Source organism: Helianthus annuus, chromosome 6 (genome assembly GCF_002127325.2).
Source record: "Helianthus annuus cultivar XRQ/B chromosome 6, HanXRQr2.0-SUNRISE, whole genome shotgun sequence".
Classification (NCBI taxonomy): domain Eukaryota; kingdom Viridiplantae; phylum Streptophyta; class Magnoliopsida; order Asterales; family Asteraceae; genus Helianthus; species Helianthus annuus.
In genome coordinates, this window is record NC_035438.2 from 50961728 (window position 1) to 50978879 (window position 17152).

A 17152-nucleotide genomic window follows, 5' to 3' on the forward strand; every position below is an offset into this window, starting at 1 on the left:
AATTTATACGAACCAATCTGACTCGAGCTGATTTTAAGCAAAAAAAAATTCGAACTAATTTTGAATAACTCAAATGTCACACATATATATAAAACACATACTATTTTACACGTCTTGGTTCCTCAACGTAAAGATCCACCCGCACCCACAAGTTACGTAATGAATCTTGTATGCTTTCGTATACACAAGAAATAACAATATACCATACACATCACATGTAGAAAATCCATTTCAAAACATCTTTCAAATCCAGAAAGACGTAAAAACAGGTTAGACATTCCACAACTAAACCTTCCATTCGTACGAACATAACTAAAAACACCATCCTAAATATATATATATATATATATATATATAACCAAATATGCTTCATCGATCAATGAGATTCTGCACCTAGTCCCAACCATGTCTTGTTGTCATCTTGCTTTGAAACATCCTTAGCTTGGTAAGGCGATCGGGCCGTGATCCTGTCATAATTTCACAAACTTGTTAGCATCTTTCAAACCAAACCAGAACCAAACCGTTTAGTGAGATTAATTACCTATCGTTCCTCTTCTTCAAGAAACTAGCGATGGAATTTCTTCTTGCAATCGGAAGCCCTGCAACAAACACAATCAATTTTTTTCAGATTTTAATCAAGGATTATTTCTTAGACTATGTGGGGCGGAACCAGAAGGGGGTCAAGAGAGACGCTGACCTTGATCACTGGAATTTTAAATTTAAAATGATTTGGACCCTCTACTTGTACACGCAAAGAACCTTTTGATGACCCCCTTAAGAAGTTCTGGTTCCAAAACTGTTTCCTATGAATTTGAAACAAAGATTTTGTTAATTACCAGATCCTGAGACAACAATGTTCTTGGAAGGTTCATCTGGTTTTGGGGCCTTCTTGGCAGCCCCTTGTTCAGCTAGTTTCATGATTTCTTTAACCTTCTCCGGAGCTAAATCATCGAACACAAGGACCTGACCGCTGTAGAATATAGTCATCGTTCTCGACTGATCTTGCTGCTTGGGTTGTTGATCGACGGTGGCACGTGGAGGAGTTTCAACCATCGGGAACAGATTCATGGTAGCAGCTGCTGGTGGTGCCCTCCTACCTGAACAGATCAATCAAAATTCCCTTATTACACTTAGCATAATAAGTTATATTGAGCTCTTGGGCTTTCATTTTTTTTCTTTTAACGAACAACATAATCAATCCCGAGCATTCTCGAGGCACCCAATGAACCAAACGGAGTACTGACCAATTGAGCTACGTTATTTCTAAAATTTATAGGTGTTGGGTCAACAAAAGTCAAAACCGGTTATTGTCCAAACCAATTTTCAGATGCAAAATAATCGGTTCCACTTCCGGTTTTTAGCCGGTTTGGTTTGATTTTAACCGGTTTTAATACCGGTATCGCCGTATCGGTTACCCCTACTCTAAATACTAATAGCTTCTCTTGATTTACAAATACATCATTAATCAAGAAAATAAAAACTTACCAAGGGTTAGATCTGGGAAAGTATTATTTTCCTTCAAGTACTGAGAAAAAAGATTACAAGTCCGGGAAAAACTGGACTTCACCGGAGCCTTCACCGGCAAGTTTTGGCCGGAGAAACTACAAGAGTCCTCAATTTCCGGCGAAGAAGACATGATTTGAAGAAAAAGATTGAATTGAAATTAAAAGCATGTAGAGTAGGGAGACATATATAGAAAAGTAGGAGTTGTGTTCTTGGCAACTTTCAGGAACCTACCTTGTCCCCCTATAATATTATTATATTATTATATTATATTATATTCTTTATTATTTCATATTGTTTACCACGTGATCAAATAGTGGACTTCTTTTTTGTATTATTTCAATTTCAGAATTATATAATAGAAAGTTTTTTTGGCTATGAATGTTAGAAAGTAATCTTGATTATCAATTGATTTAAGAGTAAATTGCTAAAATCATCTCTGAGGTTTGGACATGTTTGTCAATTTCATACAAAACAACTTTTTTGTACCATATTGCCCTTCACTTTTGGGAAATTTTGTCATTTTCATCCAAACGTCCAACTTTTTTGTCAAAATCGTCCCTGAGATTTGGGAACTTTTGTCATTTTCATCCAAATGTTTGACTGAAAAAATAAAGCAGTTTGAAAGTTTGGATGAAAATGGCAAAAAGTCTCAAAAGTAAAGGGCAATATGGTACAAAAAAGTTGTTTTTTGATGAAACTAGGAAATATGCCGAAACCTCAATGACGATTTTGGCAATTTACTCTTGATTTAATCAATGGCTAAGATTAAATGAGTGAAATTGAAGATCAAATAAGAGCCGCGTTGGTTTGTGTAAGGGCATTGTAGTCAATCCAGGACAATAGTTTCTCTCTCCTCCAATTCCCCCCCCCCCCATTTTTTAAACGTTAATAACTTTTTCATACGACATTATTTTTTTTATAAAAATTGCACCAAAAAATGAGCGTTTTTTTTTATTTTTAAAACGAGAATGCTATTGCTATATTTTCGAAAAAAATTTCGAAAACCCAATTGCGTAAAACGCAATGGAAAAAAACCCGGTTGCGTAAAACACAATGGAAAAAAACGTAAAAATGACTTTTTTTCTAAAACGCAGTGCACCAAAAACATAAAGAAATGTCTTATTTCTAAAACGCAATGGCTAGAAAACACAAACAAATGTCTTATTTCTAAAACGCAATAGCCTAAAAACACAAAAGAAAGTGTACTTTCTAAAACGCAATGCACAAAAAACACAAATAAAATGTCTTATTCTAAAACGCAATGGCCAGAAAACATTTAAAAATATCTTATTTCTAAAACGCAATGGCCTAAAAACACAAAAGAAAGTGTACTTTCTAAAATGCAATGTAACACCCCAAACACGGGTTTGGTAATTTAGAACCCGGTTAAGATAAAGGAATGGGTAAAGTACCGTTAGTAGTAAAAGTGAACCCATAAACAAAATGACTAGGAATGAATTTGCCTGGTGGTATCATGTATATAAGTAACAAGATGAGGAGTTTAGTCCCGTATGTAATCAAAATGAAACATGAGGGACCAAAACCGTTAAGATGGAAACATGGGTTTTTTTATGAAAGGTTAAAACACATAAACACACACTTTCGTGTGTTCTAGAAACAAGCAGGAGCTTCATGAGAGCTCACAACCCTAACTTTTATCCATTTCATCAAAATGAAAGGCAAGATGAAGCTTAAATTCATAACCGAGTATGGATTAATGATCACATTCACAAGGGGATCACAAGGTATGTCTTAAAATCTAGATTAGTGATTATGCATGAAGTGGGTTATGTTGGAAATCGCGAAATTGTATGAAATTGAGTATGAGTATGTGTTAAAATCACCATATAGGTCTTGGGTTATGAACGATTTGGAGTAATTTGATGTTTGGAGGTGAAACCCACTTCTAGTGGTGAAGATGGCGACATGGGTGTGTCACCCATGTCCAATCCTTGTTCAAATCTTGTTGTGCTATGTTGCATGTAATGCGTTCTTGTTAGGTAGATTGAATGTGATATGAATTTGTTGATGTTTTTGTGTTAATTGATGAATGAAAGCATGAAGTAGGAAGTAAAGCATGAAACACTTGTACATTATGCATAAATTGTGGTATGCACACCAAGTGTTTGATGAAATGCCTAGGTGAGATTAATAGATGAAATGGTATGCAAGTAATTGATGAAATCGTATAATATGGGGATATGATGTATTTGATGATAAATAAACATGAGAAATCTATTTTTAGATGGAATTCATGTAGGATTTGGTTGGCCATGTTATTTGGTAAAGTATGCATTAGAATATTGTACTCTATGTTGGAGTGGTATAATGTTTACTACACGTTTGAATAATTGCTTAATCAAAATTTGATAAGTAAAAATACTCTAAATGTGAAGCATATGAGACCATTAGAATAGGATGAAGTTAGAATGATGTTGGGTTGTCAAGCATAGGTCATGGTGTTAGTTGTAGAATTATGTTACTAGAATGAACGGAATTGAATATGTTTGGTGTGTGCATATAACTAGATGATCAGGTGGTTGTATGCTTATTGCATAATGAGTATGAAATGTATATAGTGTCATTAGTATAGTCTACTATAATGACATGGATGTATGAGGTTAAGTTGAAAGTTCATATGATAAATCGTTGACTTTCTGAAAGTTAACTGTGCATAAGTAGCAATGTTAGACTTTTTGTCACAATTGTAATGTTATAGAAAGTCATATGATGCATGTTATATCCATATGTGTTATATGTGATGACGTGATGAATTATATGAGTTTGAAAAGATTGACTTGTGGAAATATGTCTTATGCTTGTTAGCAGTGACTAATGAAAGTCAAATGTGAAACATGAATTTGATATGATCGTTAATATATACAATCATGTATGCTAACAAGAATGTGAATGCGATGACATGAAAGTATAGGGATCATGTCAAGATGGATGGAAGCATGGAAGGCTAACGGGTCAAAAGGAGGCGAGGAAACGGATGCGAATACGGACACTTAAGGTAAGTGATCTCCGGAATCACTTCTTATTTATAAATGAAGTTTGGTATGTTGTATATAGAGAACCATGTAAGAAGTTACGGGTAAGGGTAAGTACCAAGGTAAGTTCATGTGAACTTTGTCAATCCTTAATGTAAATTAGGTTGATAGTCTCATCATGTTACTGGAATGTTCATCATGTTGATGGAATGTTCATCATGTTAATGGAATGTTCATCATGTTACTGAAGTGTTCATCATGTTAATGGAATGTTCATCATGTTATTGAAATGTTCATCATGTTAATGTAATGTTCATCATGTTACTGGAATGTTCATCATGTTGATGGAATGTTCATCATGTTACTAAAATGTGCATCATTTTACTGAAATGTTCATCATGTTAATGGAATGTTCATTATGTTACTGAAATGTTCATCATGTTGATGGAATGTTCAGTATGTTACTGAAATGTTCATCATGTTAATGGAATGTTCATCATGTTACTGAAATGTTCAACATGTTAAAGTAATATTCATCCTGTTACTGGAATGTTCATCATGTTAATGGAATGCTCATCATGTTACTGAAATGTTCATCATGTTAATGTAATGCTCGTCATGTTTGTTGGAAGTTAGTCGGTTATGTTTAATTGCTATTGCATTGAATTGTGTTGATATGTTTGTTAGGTAAGGCTCCATTTACAAATAAGTGAATGTGACTTGTATGTATGTATGTATGTATGTATGTATGTATGTATGTATGTATGTATGTATGTATGTATGTATGTATGTATGTATGTATGTATGTATGTATGTATGTATGTATGTATGTATGTATGTATGTATGTATGTATGTATGTATGTATGTATGTATGTATGTATGTATGGAACTGTAGCGTGTGTAAATAGTGTGAACTTGTATGTACGCACGTATGAATAGGATACGTATGATTGTAGATCACTAGTATACGTATATGTGAAGATGTGGGTTTTCAATATGTTTGAGATTACGTATCCCTAACCATGTTACTATTGAGAATGAAATGGAGTGCAGGTATGGGAACGCCTTACTCTCGAGGAATTGATGTCGGACTCGAGTAAATAAAATTGAGAGGATGTTTCAATGGAATACCTTATGTAGTTAGAATGTGATATAGCCTTTTAAGTATATGTATTAAATTATATATGATGTCACCATGTACTAACGTGTTGGTTATATATGGTGATCGCAGGTTAGTCAGATATTCATGATGGACAAGTGAACGAGGGTCGAGTTGAAGATCATGGATTGTACAGGAAAGTGGTCACGTTGTTTGTAATTATTTGTTAACATAGTTACATTAAATAAATGATGAATGATGTATTTATGTTAAAAGGGTTGACCTAAACGGTATTCAAGTATGATAGAGTAGTTAAAAGAAAGAAATTTTACGGTTCATTTTCCGCTGCGTCGTTTTGGGTCAAATCATGATTAGGGTCTTACACGCAATGGACTGAAAACACATAAAAATGTGTTTTACCTAAAACTCAATGCACCAAAAACACAAAGAAATGTCTAATTTCTAAAATGCAATGGGCAGAAAACACTTAAAAATGTCTTTTTTTTCTAAAATGCAATGGACTGAAAACACATAAAAATGTGTTTACCTAAAACGCAATGGATTAAAACACTTCAAAAATGTGTTTTTCTAAAACGCAATGGCCAAAAAACACATAAAAATTTCTTATTTCTAAAACGCAATGGCCTAAAACACTTCAAAAACTGTCTACGAAAATGAGGCAATTTCTAGAAAATTAAATTTTCTGATGCAGTTTTATTAAAGCAATTTAATCAAAAAAAAATTAACTTGTTATAGTTTTGCAGTTAGTAATATTGCTCTGGTTCCTTTTACCGATATTTTACATTTACGGAAATTGGACAATAATAATCACAATATTGACCAGGGTTTAGCCCAACTTAGAAAATGTTTATCGACAGTCCCAACTTTGAGTTTTTTAGTAATCACACACTAGTTAACCCAGTTAGTTTTTGCTGAGTTTTTTCCCAAACTAGTGTAGATACACAAAGTATTTACCTATTTGGGTACTTTGAAAAATATTTACCTATTTGGGTACTTTTCTATATCCCTTTAATTTTTTACCTAATTTATACATTTCTTTTTATTTTTCTACCCAAAGTTAAACTAGATTACTCACAGAATTAGAATCAGCAAAAATATGAGTAATTATTTTTTGTAAAAAAAATCTGCAAATATTCAAAAAAAATCTGCAAAAATTCTACAAAAAAATCTGCGAAAAATCCACAAAAAATCTGCAAAAATATATTAAAAAATTCTACAATAATTCTGCAAAGTTAAAAAAAAATCTGCAAAAAATATTATAAAAAAACCATATAATCTACACTAGTTTGGGAAAAACTCCATTTCTTTTTCCGTTTTATTTTCTTTTTATAACCTGAAATTGTCTAGGCGCCGTTTAAACTAAGCTCATAAAAAAAATAAAACAATAAATTCACAAATTTACTCCCCTAAGTTATATCGATTAAGTGATAGTAATCTGGTGGAAAGTTTGATATTTCAAACAAGTTTATTTAAACTCAAGCAATTTATAAAATAAAGTTACAAATTTCGAATTTCTTGAAATTGGAGTTTTGGGAAAAGATCCTTAGTATTTTAATTATTTCAATTTTATTAATAGTGATTATTTCTCCAATATTCTGTACATATAAGTAGTTTGGTTTTTTTATAGACATTAACCCCAAACGAACTACACAATGTGGACCATCAAACCCACCAACTATTACCCTATAGATTATATGGTTTTTTTATAATATTTTTTTGCAGATTTTTTTTAACTTTGCAGAATTATTGTAGAATTTTTTAATATATTTTTGCAATTTTTTTGTGGATTTTTCACATATTTTTTTAGAATTTTTGCAGATTTTTTTTTAATATTTGCAGAATTTTTTATTTTTTACAAAAAATAATTACTCATATTTTTGCTGATTCTAATTCTGTGAGCAATCTAATTTTACTTTGGCTAGAAAAATAAAAAGAAATGTATATATTAGGTAAAAAATTAAAGAGAAATAGAAAAGTATCCAAATAGGTAAATATTTTTCAAAGTACCTAAATAGGTAAATAATTTTTGTATCTACACTAGTTTGGGAAAAAAACTCAGTTTTTGCTAATGTGGAGTGCCATATAAGCAGTGTCATCAAAATTTTGACTTTTTGCCACATAAACAGTCCACGTCAGCAAAATCTAACTAGTCTAATTTTCAGTTAGTATGTGATTGCTGAAGAAAAATGTGTTCAAAGTTGGAATTGTTGGTAAATATTTACTGAGTTGGGATTAATCTCGACCAATAGGTTAAAGTTAAGATTATTAAAATCCATTTTGCTTACATTTTTTTATGAATTACTATACTCCAAACTATTACGGTTTAAATAACAATAATAATAATAATAACAATAATAATAATAATAATAATAATAATGTTTTTGAGTCGAGGGTAGGGTTATTTGCGGGAGTAGCCTCTCCATCCCTTGGTATAGAGATAGTGTTTTCCACGTTCACACCCTCCTCATATTTTATCAATAAATTTTATCATGGTTGTTGAAATCGCTAGTCGCTAGTCGGCCGGTGGGGTGGGTACTAGCGTTTAATCGGGATTAACCGGAGATAAATTGGATATAATCAGGATTAATTGTAATTAATCAGAAATTAATCGAGATTAATCTGGGATTAATCGATGTCTAGTCGAGATTTTTACAACCATGACTTTTATTATGAGTAGGATTGTACTTGGTTTGTTTGTTTGTTGGTATTGTGGTAGGGTCTGTTTGGTATGGGATAATGGAATAGATGAAGGAATGGAATGGACAAAAGAATGAAATGGATCATTATCATTCCATGGTCTTGTTTGGTTATCATGTGGGAATGGAATGAATTATTACTTTGTGTTGTTAGGTAGGCATGAAAAGACGAAGGAATATAATCGGCGGTGGGTGGTGGAGGTAGAGGTGGTTGTAATGGGTGTCAGGTAGTGGTGGTCGGGGCGGTGGCGGTAGCGATGGGTGACAACGACAATGGGTGGCGGGTTGTGGTGGTGGGGGTGTTGGCGATGGGTGGTGGTGGTGGTGGTGGGTGGCGGCGCCAGGGGTAGTGGAGGTAGTCGGTGATGATGGTGGGTGGCGGTGGTGGCGGGTGGTAGTGATGGTGATGAAGGGTGAGAGATGGAATGGAAAGGAAAAAAACAAGGGATATAGATGGAATGAATTTGAGGTGTTTAGGGAAAATGAAATGTCTTATATAATGGGTGGTTCCATTAGGCCACCGGGGGCGGTGGAAGTTTTACCCGTGATGGGATTGTTCAACGCGTGGAAGACTGCCAAATACCACCGCCACCCCTCATATTCAACATGTGAAACTTGATTCACGTGATATTTTTGACGCATTATAAATGGAAGCATGTGAGGGGTGTGAAGGTTTATTGTTGGGTGTTGTGGGTGATGGGCATTTCCCCTAAAATAGGGTGTGAGTGATGAAATAATGGTTGACGACATAGCAAAACTTGATTAGATATTATGAGTGATGAGTGATGAGTGATGAGTGATGATCACCCCTATCCCCTTACCTTAACCAACTAAACATATATTTTTTTTTTATTTCTTCACAATAGTACATTCTATTCTCTATCATTTATGCATACCAAAAACCACCTTGTAAATACTTGTTTTAAGGTCAAAAGTCATAGTAGCTTTAATTTGAATTAAATAAATAATATATAGTATGGGTGGATAGACACATGTATAAAAAATGGGATTAAAAAATGTGGTAGGGGAAGACTAAGAAGAGTGGAAATTGCCTTCCACCATCCCACCATGCACATGGGCCCAAAGTGCAAAACACGTTCCTAATCACAACAAATATCAAAATATTAAACACATGCTTTACACACTACTATATTGTCGACCAAACTATGCCATTAGGCCATGTTCAAGGTAAGTGATGAGTGACAAATAGAGTACATCTTAGAGGTATACATGAATAAACGGTAAAGCGAGGATGGGGACGAGGATGAGAACGTGTGGAAACAAGATCCAAGACGGCGTTTGATTTGTTTCTTGAAGTCTTTATTGGTATGAGTTTGTTTGTAAAGGTGAAAGATTCTATAAAACCCGACCCTTTTGGTGGGTTTGAAGAAGCTCTTGTTTTGAAATGAACACCAAACTATGAGTTCTAAACGATTCAAATAAGTCATGAAAATGGAGAGGTGTGATTTGACTCGGCAAAGTCAAAATTAGATATTTTTAACATCTAAAAGAAGTGAATGGGGTTAGGTTAATTGTTGACTTATGCGAAGACTAAGTAAACGTTTTAACTTAAGTTAAGTACTATTCTTTAAATATCAGATATTAGTTGCACCATTTTTCCTAATTATTGCCATCATCTATACCTTTAACTTTAGGGGCACATATTTATGTATTTCTTGACTCTTTCGAAGTCTAGTTATGTATATGTGTATATTTTCCATCTCCCCTTTTTTTTTTTTTTCCAGAAGGACTTGTTCTAAGTCTCTTGTTTTTTTCTTCTTATATATACCTGTTTTGATTTCTAAGTTTGCCCTTTGGTTTGCGTAACTCAGTCAAATTAGAATATGGATTCTGATTCAATGTGTTTGATTTGCTTAACTCAGGGGCTGTTTGGCAACTTCTGAATGGTTAAGTGCTGAACCAATAAGAGGTCTGAACCATTAAGTGCTGAATCACTAAGGGGTCTCAACCATTAAGAGCCAGTATAATGTTTAACCGTTCAGAGGCAAATGTGTGACCAATTCAGATTAAAGGTCTTAACCATTCAGACTCGGTATAATGCTTAACCATTCAGAGGCAAATGTCTGAACCATTCAGACATCTGCTCGCGAAACAAACAGTCTGAACCATTAAGTACTGAACCAGTAAGAGGTCTGAATCATTAAGAGCCTCGTTAAGAGCTAAACAAACAGCCCCTCAGTCAAATTATATTTCTTGTCCATATTTCATGTTTATTCCATGGATTTGAACCACGTCTTGGATGGAGGGAAGTCACCTTACCATCACACCACATACCAGTAGTCCCTACTTTGATGATTTGATTACGGATTTACGATATTGATCAATGGTATAGTTGTTATGTATTCAAGTGTTTTACATGCCATTCTAGACATTTTTGGACTTAAATTTTTAAAAATTTATAGGTATTTTTTAATTTATTTTATATATTTTAAGATTTTTTAATATATTTTGGGGGTTCAATTTTCAACTCGCCCGGGCCTTTGGATTTTCAGGGATTTGGGACGACCCTAAGCTAAGCATTCAATACACATATAATTCTTCACAGGGCTCTGCCTCGAACATTGTAATTCGTAGCATATTGGGCTCTGGGGTGTATAACTTCCGGGTCCATAACTTTAAAAGGGGACATGTGCAAATCAGCATTTACCAAGTACTTAATCCTCTTTCGAGGCATGCAAGAATGAGACATCAATAGGCAAATGGTACTTGCTAAGACAACGTGGTATGCCGTGAATGGCCCAAGACAAGATGCTCTAGGCCAACGACATCCCTCGACAAATAGTTAGTTTCATGTTTAAACTCAAACCCAATCATTACCTGTTATTTTCACTTTTTTTTTAATCCTATTCGTTTTTAAATAAAACATTCAATAGTTAGGCCGGTTAACATCAAGTTATGGAAATTGTGATAAAAGGGATAAGAAAGTTGGTATTCTGTTGCTACACGATTAAAACAATAATATGCGATTGTGTTGTCATGTTTAACATACATTATTAAACAAATTTATGCATGTATTAATGAAATATAGCGTGATACACGAACAAAAGTATGACACGCTAGTGCATATCGCATAGAACATGTGTACATGTGCATTTATGAGATTTAAAGCTGATACACTAACAAAAGGGTGATACGTCTATGATGTCTCGACATACTTTTGATACTCGCTATAAAGATAAAGCACAAGTTAAGAGTTTCAGGGCTATCTCATTTATATAAGCATGTATTACAGATAATACCAAAAGCAAGAACAACATTACATAACCAAATCCTCTCCTATATCAACATTCCTACAGTAAAAAAGATATATGTACATAAAAAGAAGAAAAAAAAAAAACTAGAACAAGTGATCAGATATCATAGTCTATATCTGAAGCACTTTCAGAAACAGATTTTTTCACTGGTGTTAATGTTCATCATAAAGTGATAGGGAGTATCTCCCCAAAACCATTTGAGTTTACCAAACATGGATTCCATGTTAGACTTTTTATTAAGAGTTAACTGCCATTTCCTCCCTGACATACTGGAAACGTGTCACTTCAGTTTAAAAATTAAAAATTAAAACCCAGTAAGTTTGACAGGTTAAATGAAGGGCATTATTGTCAATTCATAAAATAAGATGAAAATAAAAGAACTTAACTGGGTTTTAATTTTTGGACTGAAGTGGGACGTTTCCAGTATATCAGGGAGAAAACTTGTGCATTTTTTAAAATTGATCTGAAATGGCAAAAATAAACCAACCATGGAGACGAAAATGAGATTAACTCTTTTATTAAATTATTTGAGGTCTTTAATAGACAAGTTTATACTAACTGCAACACGATTATCTAAGGGTAAAAATGAAATTACTTGTGTACCCTTTCTTTAGTCCCAACTTGAGACTTTTATTCCCATTTCCCAACAAGTGTTCACATCTTCCTTAAAGGAGGCCATTTTTGCTTATTTAATCTATTAAATTCGTAAATAATCAGAATTTGTTAAACATTAAACATCCGTTGATTTGACCCAAATTATTTTTGCATAACAACCATTATCTACTTTATAAATAAGCAACATCTATAAGCTTAGGGTAGTTGTACCCTAGGCTTTGGATGGTTTTCAAAAAAAAATGAGAATTTTACTTTTCAACCCTATTCTTTCTATTTGTTGCAAATTTAATTTACAAAATTAATTTTGTTCACCTTAAAACCAAAACTTTTCTTCTTTTATAATTTAGCCTCACAAATTATCTACTTTTCATCTTTTGTAAATTTTTTATTTACGTTTCGTACTAAATTTTACTAGTTATCACGGAGCAACGTGCTTGCGTGGTTCCACGTTTTTACGTTTTGTTCATAATTTTGCGAGTTAACACGGCACAACGTCCATGTGTAGTTCATGGTTTTTACGTCTATTGTTTTTTATCTTACAGGTTCGTCACAACGCGTGGGTCATTGATCAACTTAGTTATTAAAACTAAAACACTATAAAGAAGCAACATATTTATGCATATATGTGTTGTAATCTTGGCTTTGGGGGTTTTCAAAGAAACAATGGTTATGTATATGGTTGTTGTAACCTTGCCTTTGAGGGTTTTTCAAAAAGAAAAATGATTTTTTTACTTTTAACCCAAAACTTTATATCTTTTGCAATCTATCCTCACAACTTTTTTTTACTTTCAACTTTGCTCCTTTACAGTTTTCATTTTTCGCAAATTTTTCGTTTTATGCTTCGTTCTAAATTTTGTGACTTAACATATCGCGATGTGCGTCTTTGGTTTAACGTTTTTACGTTTTGTTCTAAATTTTACGAGTTAACACAACTCAGTGTGCGTGTGTGGGTGAACGTTTTTACATCGTCAATTTTTTCCCTGTTTGACAGGTTCAACATAACGTGCAGGTCCTAAATCGACTTAGTTATAACTAAAGAATCCCGCCGCAAATGCGGCGGGTCGTAATTCTAGTTAACAATAAAAAAAACAGTTTTGTGTCGGGCTGTCTTGGGCCGGCGGTTTCTAATGAAAGTCACGTTTCAAACAAAAAAAAAAACAATCATAAAAACAGAAAACCCGCATGAATAGATGGGCTTGTTGCAAATGTAAGCACTAAGCAGCCATGTTCTTAACAAATAGTATTAGCAAATTAAAAAACTAAATGGAATAATAATCTAAAAACACACGTACCAGGATCTATACCATATGTCTCAGTTATCTCTCTAAATTTCTTCTAGTTTCTTTCTTAATTTCTTGTGTCAATTGGTTATCGGTTGGATCCACATCAGTGGTATCAGAGCGTCGTGATCCCCCAGGACCATGGTTACGGGTTTCCATTGGATCAAGACCGCTGTGATACCACTGATGTGGATCGATCGAAATTGTCAATAGCCAAAAGATAAAAAGAAAAGCTAGATAGAAACAAGAGAAAAGGTGTGAATCAATTTTTTGCATATCTCCGTTACTAATGAAGTTCCATATTTAAAGAAAAAAAAACAACTAATTCTCCTAGAAAGTTGGAAAATGAAGTTATGAGAGACTGGGCATTCCCATGATCCCTTTATTTTATTTCCTGAGACTTATTCAAAATACTTATTCAAATAAAAAGGAAAGTAAAAAGTTGCAATCTGTTGCATGCATGAGACTAATTTGTGAAATTATTGGGCTCCTGCAGCTTCTTGGGCCCATACACATCCATCTTGGGCTTCATAGGTGTTGGCCCAGTATGTAACAATTTCTTGATGTTAGATACTATAATGTCACTTGAATAAATGATCTGCACAAGCGGGCCTCTTGTATAGTTAAGAAGCTTTAGGGGATCCCTTTTCCGCCATCTATGACCCTGCCCATCAATGGTAACATTATTCCCTGTTGTCATGAACTAGTAAGTAACTTGGATTTATGTAATAAAAACCTGAATTGTTTCTGAACAAAAGTTATGTCAAAACGTAGATAAACTGAAGATGTACATAAAAATAAGCACGGAAATGTATTATATATGGCCCAACTTATTTGCGAAAGAAATTTACGTCGAACACCGACCTGAACTTATAATGACATGTACATAAAAATAAGTAAAAGATTATGTATTTTTAAGTTAAAAATGGTACCACGCATTGCGGTGGGGCCGAAACGTAAAGTAAGTCGAATTTATAAAGTCTAATGAAAACATATTATATTTGACCCGACTTGTTGTCAAACCTATTATATTTAGATCAACTGAAAACGTACAAAAAAACGAAAAAACATATTATATTTGAGCCTACCCATTTTCAAAGAAACCTAATCAACCTTAATTTATATCGACACGTACATAAATTATTATAAAGTTTTTATATCTGAGCCTACTCGTTTTTAAAGAAACGTAAGCAACTTGAATTTATACCGACACGTACATAAATATAAATATCTAAAAATAATTATAAAGTTTTTAGAAAGTTGAAGGGTTGTAAGTGTCAGTTCTACATGTTGAAGGGTAAATGCTAAAATAAACAAAACTTACCTAAAAAAATATTATAAAGCTTTTAGAAAATTGAAGGGTTGTAAGTGTCAATACTAAATGTTGAAGGGTAAAAGCTAAAATAAATAAAAACTTACTAAAAGACAAAAAAAGTTTGACCAATAGCCAGTTGCTAAATAGCACGGGTCATCCATCTTATGTTTGTAAGTATATAGAACTAGCTTATATCCCGTGTGACATACGGTTTTAAAAAAGTTACATTTAAAAAATATTAATAAATATGATGTATGATTTTAAAAATATTAAAATAACATGAAACCAAGTAATTTAAAATAGTAATGTTTTGACACTTGTTAGTTTCGTTTTCCATTTTCTAATTGTTTAGGAAATAGAACGTCTCCATTTTTTTAAATGTTCCTATGAAATTTTTTTTTAGAGTATGAAGTAACAGAAATGAATGCTAATCTAAAATAAAATAATAAGAATAAGTAAATAACAAACTAAGTAATTTGACATGAAAGTGTAAAAAAAATTATAAAATTACATTACAAATTTCTAAAAACTTCTTTGTATACAACATTTGATATTGTATTTGAAAGATTACCATCACTATCTAGAATAACAACTTTGAGGCCATCTCGTCTTGTAACTCTTGATAATCGACATACAATTGACCATGTGTAAAAACATACAATTAACAAACATATAAATTATAATCAGTTCAATTATGTAACATTAAAGTTTACACATATAGATTCTGGTTGCTCTATAACGATTATTGCTCATAATAAAAAACGGACATCTCAATAAAAAACATACTAATAAGAGTAATAAATATCGTCTCTTAGAAAGAGCCGCTAAAGGATCAGACCAGACAAGTGTAGATAGCTTGACCACCTTACCCATCATTGAAACACAAGCTGAAGGCGTATCAGCCTACATTCCTATGTGATCCCCATTACTGATGAACAAATATGTTCGGAAACATAGCTCTTTTATCGCGGAATTAGACCTGATATTAACGCCAGTTTATCTGTCAGTCGTGTTGGGTCTGCCGCTCAGTTAAAAACTATGAAACAACTCTGCGGTAGTTCAAAACTGGAATTGGCACAATATCGCGAAGTGGCCACCCTTGCTCAATTGGGTGAGACTTCGATGCTACGAATCAGGCATTACTCAATAGAGGTGCGAGGCTTACAAAAGTACCGAAACAACCACAATATGCACCACTTCCAATTACCAAAAATATTGGATTTAAAAAAAAATATTCTTTCGCAGTGGAGATTCCCAAAAACGGTTTAATTATCATAAAATTTGGGTGTTACTCGTTGTTCATAGCAACAAAATCATAAACGAACCTTTATATACAACTAAGATAAAAACGAATCATTTTTTAAAACAAGTGTCATCTTTAAAAGCTGAGTAAGATAATAGGTAAAATTATGAAAGCAAATTAAACATCGTTTTATTCATTAAATCATTATTTTTATGTGATTGCAAGTTATGATCCAAACACCACAACATGATCAAAACAATCCTAAGATCATGCCTACTATCTTAAGCAATCTTTTATCTAATCCTTATCTTTTCATTTTATGACGCATTCATATTTATTACTTAAAGTAATTTTTTATCATATAACAAATATGTGATTATAAATTTATTTATACACGACTTATACTCACACAACATATGTATATACTATCATCAGGCGTAAAAAAATGATACAAGTAAAATTTGATATTCACTCTGTTATAATGAATTCATAACTTAACTATTAACTATATATGAAACTATGGAAGTCGATTTGAGAAGAAAATTAAATTGAGAAGAAAAAGAACAAAGGGTACAATTGTAAAACACTAAATAGTTTTTATCTTATCTTATTTATTATCATTTTTAACTAATTAATTAGTCATAAAGACTATCATCATCCATACTAAAATGTTTGCCTACACACATCAAAATTTATCCTACACATTTTGAAATTTATCATACACATATTGAAATTAATCCAACACAGCTCGTAATTCAGCCTACACAACTCGTAATTTATCCTACAATTTAAATTAATTTTTTTCTTCTTTAAAAAAATATATAGTTTTTGAAAATAAGTTACAAATTTAATGTAGTTAGCTATTAAAAAAAAAGAAGAATACCAATTAATGATCTATCTAAGTTTACCAATATACCCTTACACTAATATTAATTACAAAAATTAAATAAAGTAAAACAAAAGATTTTTATTGGTTGAATTTTTTTTTTTAATTCTTACAAAAATTTTTCTTCTCGTTTGAACCTTCTAGTATCAAACTATTCTTACATAACTATACTATATAAGTAAAACATTTGGTTTTCTCATCTGAGTTGTTTCTAGAATTATA

The 17152-nt window shown here is 32.6% G+C and overlaps 1 protein-coding gene and 1 long non-coding RNA gene across 2 annotated transcripts; one reads left to right on the forward strand and one right to left on the reverse strand.

The window, feature by feature from the left end:
- Positions 1–65: 65 nt before the first annotated feature.
- On the reverse strand, positions 66–1746 carry LOC110864668 (protein TIFY 10A). Its single transcript, XM_022113779.2, has 4 exons — positions 1486–1746; positions 837–1097; positions 542–599; positions 66–467 (listed from the first exon to the last, which is right to left on the reverse strand). The coding sequence occupies exons 1-4, from the start codon at positions 1634–1636 to the stop codon at positions 377–379; spliced, it is 561 nt and encodes a 186-aa protein (XP_021969471.1). The 5' UTR covers positions 1637–1746; the 3' UTR covers positions 66–376.
- A 2734-nt stretch (positions 1747–4480) lies between these two features.
- Positions 4481–5937, forward strand: LOC110863742. Its single transcript, XR_002549334.1, has 2 exons — positions 4481–4522; positions 5732–5937. It is a non-coding gene; the product is annotated as an uncharacterized LOC110863742 (long non-coding RNA).
- Positions 5938–17152: the final 11215 nt, after the last annotated feature.